Here is an 8,970-nt window from a genome sequence, read left to right as displayed (position 1 = left end):
TCGTTGCTTGTATGACTGCGATGTACAGTAGCGTGAACAAGGGGGTCCAGGGGACACGTTTGGACCCGGACCTGATTTTTAGGGGCCTGAAATCTTTCCAAGGGGCCCGAGAACTGGACGAAACCTCAGTGTATTTTTTGGATATAATGCGTGTTGGAGTGAGGGAATATCGTTGGTACCGGGCCAAATCATCCTCGCAACGGCCCTGGCTGTGTAGCCCATGCCTAAACGGCGTAAACTAAACATGGCGGCTCTCCGCGGTAGCATCATGACAAACAAAACTTAGGAAGTCACTTTGTGAACCACCCCTCCTTTGATTATATTCCGAGTCAAAGACGTGTTATTGCCATGCTACTGTAAATATGGCCAGTGGACCCAAGTTAGCTAGGTCGGCCTCACTTAGAATTCACTTTAAAAGCGCTACTGCCAGTTTGTGTTATTCCGGGTTGATGACATCTCAACTGTTATACTCCTTTCCACTTGTCAATGCGGTTTCGAACAAAATATAGAAATTCTTTACTGTCGCTTCACAGTTAATAAGGTTCTTAGCAAGTACATATTTTACATCATTAGGCGTTTTATTACCCCAACTTCTACTAGCCAAGTCACAAAAAAGGTTTATGGCAATCGTGCTTGAAGTGACCCGGCTGGGCATTGAATCTACGCTTCCCAAAGGTAGTTTTAAATAAAGGCACTAACCACGCTCTCTACTTTATGCAGCTGTCTATGACAAGACAGTCTCCAAGAAACGCAGCACATCATGGTTGATATTCCTTGAGCATAACCAACTCTGGTGTTGGTTTGTATCAGAAGCATGTTTAGCTGATGTTTCCTGTGATGTAGCCTACATCGTTTTACTACGCACTTTCATCGCAAAACATCTCTTACGTGAATTGCATAGAGTGCTATACGCTCCTGCGTCATTTCCAACGGCTAGTTTTAAACACTGATCAATTTTATTGCCAGGAAGCTGATCTGCCCACTCGCTGTTTACTACAGAACCATCAAGCTAGCCTTTGTATGACATTCTAATACATACATTATTTTGGTCATCAATGTGTTGGTAAACAAAGGTTATATAAGTGGTGTTGTTGAAAATGTAATCACCACAAAACATACGTTTAGTATCAAAGTTAACTGAAGAAAAATGCACAACTTTATTTGCATCCTCTGAGACAATAGACAGATCTACGCTTTCAGGTAGCACAAAAGTGACAGCACAGTAGATGCATTTCAGCATTCACAGAATTTTTCTGCAGGATCAGGCAAGATTCTTTAGAGATGGTAGAGCTGCTAAAGTCCAGGCTCTTCAGGTTTAGGCTGCGTCTGGATTGGACCTTAAAATATAGCCTCATTATCATGGCAAGCTTTCATTGCATTAAAATCGTGAGCAATTTGCACTTAATTTTAACAAAAGTTGCAGTAAAAAGTTGCATTTATGCGCAAGTATTTTAAAATTATTAGGGTAAGTTATAAGATAGGCTACTGTACTCGAAGGGTTCTGTTGTATAACCCAACAACTTAAGACTTTCTTTTCTGTACGCTATCGATCATGCATACATTTTGATGTTATTGAGATTTGAAACCTACATCACAGCATTTCGCTGTCAGCTCCTGCAGAGCTGACAAATACGACAGTGATTTACTCAAGCGATCTATTTACATATAACGCCAAATATTTCTTTATTATGCAAATCAAAAAGAATAGAACCATACTAGAAACAGTTTTACAGCATGTTTTTTTAAATCACACCTTTACATTTTGTGCAATACTTAATAAAAGTTGCAGTAAAACGTTTGCATGTAAAATATAAATAAGTTGTAAAAAGTTGCAATATAAAATTCCTACAAACAGCTTAAAACATCATACAGTAGAATTCGCCTATAGTGACTTTTGCTATAGTGACACTTCGCCTATAGTGACACCTGTTGCAAAGTCCCGCTTGCAAACCATATGTTTTGCATAGAAATGACTTCGCCTATAGTGACTTCGTGTATAGTGACTATCAGTGACACCACATTTCTGTTCCCTGGGCTCAAAAATTACCGTATAAGGACACTCGTTAGTTTGTGATGCAATAATATGTTATACTTTATCCATGCGCAAGCAAGATGATAAAAAAGGTTTATGAGCAGGCTTCATAGTTGTGATGTAGGCTAATAAAAGCGTAGGCGAAGTGGCTACTGTAGCTGCTAGGCTATTTCCAGGCTTTCGTTCTTGTGAGTTGTGATCTCAGTTCTCTCCGCATAAGCCAGGTTGATTGTCATTGTGTAGTTTGTCGATCCAGCACAAATTTCTAAGTTTGTACAATGCCACTAAAGAGAAGAGCGTATTCGTTAAAGGAAAGATATGAAGTCGTGAAAGCTGCAGAAAGAGAGCGTAGCAAACTACAGTAGAACTTGCATATAATGGACACGTATATAACGGATAGCCGTATACAACGGACTAATTCTCCAGTCCCTTTGAGGAAAACAATGTAAAATACCTCGCATATAACGGACGAATTTCGCTGGTCCCGACTGGTCCGTTATATGCGAGTTCTACTGTAGTCATCTGCGGCCATTTTACATTGATTTCGTCTATAGTGACACTTCGCTTATAGTGACACTTTTTCTACGGTCCCTTCAGGTGTCACTTTCGGCGAATTCTACTGTATTACATAAATTCTGAGTAGGCCTATTCAGGAAGCTGTAAAAAAAAAGTTGCAAAAACTTGCCTTACTCATTATTAAATGTCAGTTGCCAAGTTTAGACCACACCTTTCTCATTCAGAAATTTTTTTTTTAGATACTGTGATGTTTACTGCAGCTCAAAATACAACATAGAAATTTATCCACGTTGGTTGAATTTGTATTGGCTATTGGCTATACGCAAGCATGTTTAATGTTTTTTACTGACCATCGCAAGCATTAGATTGATGGATATTTAACTCAACATGAGACCCGCTGTCATTGTTTTTGTTGTTCACAATTGTTACCCATCAACGACAAGCTTAAAAAAAATAGTCACCATCGCTGCCTGTGTATAAATTCAGCAAGTCAGCAAGGAGTTATAACAACTGCTTTGTCCATCAAAGTATTTGCGAACAATGAAAGAATGCTAAAGTAGCAAACTTACCAAATAATTATGCTTTATGCTCACAACATCTTCCAACAGTCTCAATATGACTACCTTGGACATTCACACGTAGCAACTGTATGTTGTAACCTTAGCTCAAAACAATATAATACTAGACACCATTGGCTCGAAAGAATATTTCTGGAAGAAACTCAGAAACAGAAGTAGAAACAAAACGGCTTCCTCAGACGATCAAAAAAGGGAAAATTAAAGAAAAAAAAAATGAAAACACCCGTTTTATCCCTTCAGACGTTACACACTTTGTAGAGAGTAGGATATGCGACGGCGTCTTGAGCTGCTGTACATTCTAACAATAATAATAGTAAAGTAGGCCGCAAAACGTTCCACATCAAAACGTGATATTTTTATGGAGGTTAGCCATTGACGATCAAGAATTCACATAATTTTTTTGTGGAAACAAAAAACTAAGATTCTGTAACTGTATAGTCACACTGACATAGAAACTACTCGGATTAAGCTTCCGATTCGTCTTTTTCAGTCCAAGAATAAATGTTTCCACTATCAATTAAATCATCTCAACTTATGGTGTTGCCATTTATTTGCCTACTTTGCAACACTTTTTAATTGATCAAATTCTTTGTTGTGAAGCTGAAACCACGTTTAGTGCTTACAGACTGATTCAGTAACAGACTTTTGGTTCATTCGTGGCATTAGTGTTTAAAAAAAACGGCTTAAATGTACAAATTTGCATTGCTTTTACGTTTTGGTAATTTCAAAATAACGTTTGTGAAAAGGGTTACAGTAGGCTACTGCAAGGTGTATGGTTAACGTAATCCCTGCTGTTCGATTAACACTTAATAAAGGAACAAATGGCTATGAATATGTTTGGATGTATCGTCTTTATCTTCTTCCTCAACGGTTTGTGAATGATTACTATTTCTACGTTACTTTTACAACAAATTTCTTACAAGATTACTACTCAGCTAGCAAGCCAGTTTTACATTGATCCAAAGTCTTACAGACGTTGAATTAATGTTCAAAATATTCGATATTTTGACTGGGAAATGAATGAATGATTTTTCTTTTATTGACTTCTATAGTAAAATGTTGAAAATTTACTGTTAGAGTTAAGTTATAGCAAATTTTACGTTAGTAATCTAAGTGATAAATATAATGTCACCAATATGGATGTTTATAGGCCTACTGTTGTTTATGTTACTAAAGTGCAAACACTTTCTCCCAGTGATTAAACAGTTACATTGAGTAGACAAAAAACAGAATATATAACATTTGTGTTCTCTTTTAAGCATATAATAGCCGAAACCGTATACTCTTAAGTGGTGTCGAACCGGTACCCTTTGGATCGTCGCACTACGACTCTCACCACTCGGTTATGTAACCTTTGTTAGTTCACTTGTTAAAATGATGAATGAGACAATTAATTTTTACTTATGCTTCCAACTTTCAGGTTTGAACTTGGTGCATATGGCTCATGGAGAAGGTTGCAACCGGAAGGATTTGACAGGATCTGGCAACATTATTCTGGCTTGTATTGAGTCAGAGTCTGCTGGGCTAGCCAAGCAATGTTGGGTGTCTAATGGCATTTATGAAGAAACCTTCAAGTGTGAAAACGGTGTTTTCACAAGTGTTGATGTGAATTTACTTGAATCATTGGTGATGCAGTGTGAAGAAGAGGTAAGTCAAATATGTAAACTTTTTAATCTATAAGAAAATCGTCTGATCGAACTTTGGCTAATCTAGCTAACCAACATGGCGAGTGTTACATGCATGATGAAACAATTCAAAGAACTCGGTTCGTTTGATTGCAAACTCTTTCATAAATGGCATTGGTTGTTTTGGTTACAGGAGGAAGACTGCCCGTACACTGAGGAGGAATTGGCCAATTATTACAAAACATTGCAAAGTGACCTGGCTGAGGAAATGACAGAAGACGAGTTAGATGCACAAAAAGCGCTGGAGAAAGAGTTAGAATCTTTCTCTTTCGACCATCGGGGATCGAGCTGTCCAGCTTGGCTGTGCTGCAGAAGAAGCAATGGATACTACCTGTACCCCCAATATTGCAGGCAACTCCGTAAGTTTAATTTAATAATCGAGGTATTTAATCAAGGGATCTGCAACCACTGGTTCATACGGTTTATTGTTGGGCCTCAAAAAGGATAAATGGCCCGTTTATGAACCGTTTCGATAGAGTTGCATTATATCTACTTGTAAATAACATCCGATGCTTTATTTTTTTGCTATAACTTACTTGGATGGCAAAACCGTGGAAATAGGCTAACCCTTTTTTCAATCGGCCAATAGTGATACAAAAAAGTTGTTGACCCAGTGACCCTCTTTTTTGACTAGACCCTACGTTGGGCTAGCATAGTACAGAATCTGTTGCTTTAGGGCCCTGTTTTTTCATTGGTACTGAGCCCAAATTATCCCCTTAACGACCTTAGCTGCAACTGCGCGTGCTTCAATATATTTATTGTGGGTAATAATTATAGAACAATTGGGAGGTCGGACAAATCATTAAAACAGGCTGGATCTGGTTCGCTGGCCATAGTTTGTATTCAGACCGTTTTATCAAGGAATAAGATAAAAACTGCTCTTCTTCCAAATACAATGATGATTTTCACTAAATAGCTCAAGTGGACGGGGTCATTATCTTCCTTATTATTATTGTTGGAAACTGATTGTTACCAATCATTGGGAACTTATTACTCTCTAACATAACTTTTTTTTTTCAGCGTCAAAATTCATAAGAGCATGCAACACTTGCCGGAGGGCCAATTGCGGGCAAGTGAGCGGTGCATTTACTTCAAGCTCCATAAACAGCAATTGCTCTTAGAAACGGTCCACCAATCCTACAACAGCTATCTCTATCAACTGCGATAATTTTTAACAAGATAGATGGAAACTAACAAACAGCTAGCTAAATCGGTAAATCATTAGACTACACGTGACCATAGAATGAACAAGAAAGAAACTCTGATTTTTCAATTCAATTCAATTTATTTTTCTTCGTCGGAAAACAACAGCAATGATAAAGTTACCAACAGTTTACGGGAATAAACCAACAAAAGGAAACGGCGGCAAAACCACAGAAGTTTAAAACGTGCATGCAATGTAAATTTAAAGGATACTTTGATGAAAGTAAATTTAAGCACGGCCACCAAACCAAACAGTTTAAAATAGATGAATTAGTTGAAAGAATCAGTTGCCTCCACATACCTAAAGCAACTGGAGGTCTGACAGTTGATGAAGCCATGCGGTGACGACTGAACCTTATTTCTCGTTTTCCAGAACCCACACTTTTTTTTCTTACAGGTAATACTCCCCTTTCTTTTTTGTTAATTCTATGATCATGTGTAGGCTAATGTTTTACCAGCTACTGTAAATCCGTCCCGGATTCGTCCTTTTGCATTAATGTGATATCGGCATACAGTTGATTCGATGTAAATAAGGGTTAATTCGTTATTCGGGACATGTGTCCCAAAAAGATGAACACTTTTGTATTTGTTTCTTGGCTGATTTTTTTATGAAATGCTTTTCCAAAGTATTTCGGACGTGTATAGTATCGAAAATGTCTTGGAGAGTTTTCGCTTATTTCGCAGCAATTTATCGTGGTTATTAGGCTACATTTGTTTTCTTAGCTATGATTCAGGATAAAACATAATTTAGTGAACAAATCGAAAACTTCTAGTTTGAGATAAGCTAAGACTTCAAACATGGGTGGGAAACCCGCAGTCATGCATGACCACTGGATCAATTCGTGTTGCCCGCAGTTGAATTTTGTTGTTATACGCCAGGGGTGTCCAACCCGTGGACCGCGGGAAGGTTCTGAGTGGCCTCGTAGTATTTTTTGAAATGACTTGCATCATCATCTTAATCGCCTACGTAAATACGAACTTACATTCTGAGAAATTGGCATTGATTGTTTGCTTTCTTTGTCTATTACTCTATAGCAAAGGTCTCAAACTCAAATTGCTCTGAGGGCCAAATGAACGCTTCTAAATTAAAGGGATACTAAAGAAAAAACCTGACTTGGCGATTTTCCACGTTCTTTGTGTTTAACTTGCTACCATAAAACGATTTTCAATAAAATTTTGCCCCATTGCGGTCTGATCAGCATTCTGCGCGTACTTTTGTCAGAGCTTTCAAAACCAGAATGGGCCTGAGCAGCGAAGCGTGCGACTGTACAGTCTACACAATAAAAGACGAGCAATCAACTGATCACGCAACAGTTGTTACTGCCGGCGATTTAGCTGTAGGCTATGTATGTATGTATGTACATCAAAACATCAGATTTCAACGTCAAAACATCAGACAGTTTGCTCAAAACCTCAGATCTGATGTTAAAACATCAGATGTTGTAACGTGGCTTTTGTTATTGCTGTCTTTTATGACGTATTCTCGAGCTGTGTTTGCACTTTTTGGTCATTTTGAAAAAAAATAAAATAAAATGAAACATTGGACTTTGGGCCTTGCCAGTGCCATTGAAAACAAATTTTATTCGGTAATTTTTTTTGAAATGTATTCTTGAATGTTCAGTTACGCATTTTAATGCTTAATTCCCGTTTGAAAACTTCATTGACGATGCCTTTAACACGAGGGCCGCAATACACAATAAGAAGTCAATAAACAAAATAACACAGTTAAAACGTATTAAAAAAGTAGTTCTTTGTTTTGTTGTATCCAGGCTTGCGCCTGTTAGTTGAAGATTTAGATTAAGTGGACGGGAAGGCAAGAAAGCCAATCTTCGTGACCACTTTCAGGCATGCCTTCAAAGTGTCTTACCAAAGACATAGCCGCATGCTCTTGAACAGTGTCGAACCAGCGCCTCTGCAAGTGCCGTACCAGGGCTCTCACCACTCAGCTATGCAGGTAGTATGAACACATCAATAACATTAGATCGCAAGAAAAAGTAGTAAGAACAAAGAGATGGAAAACAATGTATGAACGCAAAAAACGCAAACGAATAAGAAAAACAAAAAAGAACGCAAACGAAGCTGCAAACTTGGAGTGTAAAAATCTTGCAATCAACTTTCAAAACTGCGGAAAAAACTAATACCTTAAAGAACTAACTTCAGCAAATACCAAGGTTTCTAGGTATTGCGATAAGACACAATAAGTGAATAAGCGAAGTGATTGTGATAAAACAATACGAGTTTCTCGCACGCAATAAAAATGGAGGGGCAGTAGGTAGTGCTAAAAAGCAATGTGAGGTTTGATGGGTATTTTCAAATATTTTGAGCAATTTTAAAGTGCATTTTATCTTTCTAAATCTATAAAAAAAAACATATGTACTGCAATTGCTAGTTATTTCAAAGTTCAAAAATGCATCGCAGGCCGCACCAAAAGTCCTCGCAGTTGCATGCGGCCCGTGGACCGGGTGTTTGAGACCTTTGCACTATAGTCCCTAGTGCAGGGGTCACAACTGTTCAAGTTTATTTTATTGCATCACAATGCACCTTGTCACGTCCACATCTTTTCCACACAATCGCACTTGTTCTTCAAGAGTCAGTCAAGTCAGTAATACAGTATTTCTTGCTTTCTTGAGATACATCTGATATCAGCTTGCTTGCAAAGCCACACAAATTTAAATTAAAAACACATATCGCTAGACGCGAAAATTACACTGAATTTTTCTCTTCATAAAAACAAGTTTTATTAAGTAAAAAGATATTTTTTAGCATGTTTGCCACATGACATTTAAGGTAAAAGAATTATTTTCCGCCGATAACATTTCATAATTCATGCGGCCCACAGTATGAAATTGGTTTCCCATCTTTCGTTTACAATAAACTTAACTTCAATTGTTTTATTCTGTTTCAAGGTTTGGAGAAATAGTCATCTAATCCTTATTGCCATATTTGCTTTAAGGTT

At 37.8% G+C, this 8,970-nt stretch overlaps 1 protein-coding gene across 1 annotated transcript; it reads left to right on the top strand.

Annotated features, from left to right (window-relative positions):
* Positions 1–3,866: 3,866 nt before the first annotated feature.
* On the top strand, positions 3,867–7,199 carry LOC145784486 (uncharacterized). Its single transcript, XM_082596313.1, has 4 exons — positions 3,867–3,996; positions 4,547–4,773; positions 4,945–5,170; positions 5,832–7,199. The coding sequence occupies exons 1-4, from the start codon at positions 3,948–3,950 to the stop codon at positions 5,930–5,932; spliced, it is 603 nt and encodes a 200-aa protein (XP_082452439.1). The 5' UTR covers positions 3,867–3,947; the 3' UTR covers positions 5,933–7,199.
* The last annotated feature ends 1,771 nt before the right edge of the window (positions 7,200–8,970 follow it).

Source organism: Aplidium turbinatum, chromosome 15 (genome assembly GCF_918807975.1).
Source record: "Aplidium turbinatum chromosome 15, kaAplTurb1.1, whole genome shotgun sequence".
NCBI classification, from domain to species: domain Eukaryota; kingdom Metazoa; phylum Chordata; class Ascidiacea; order Aplousobranchia; family Polyclinidae; genus Aplidium; species Aplidium turbinatum.
The sequence above is the reverse complement of the archived record's forward strand: the minus strand, read 5'-3'. Positions and strand labels throughout refer to the sequence as shown.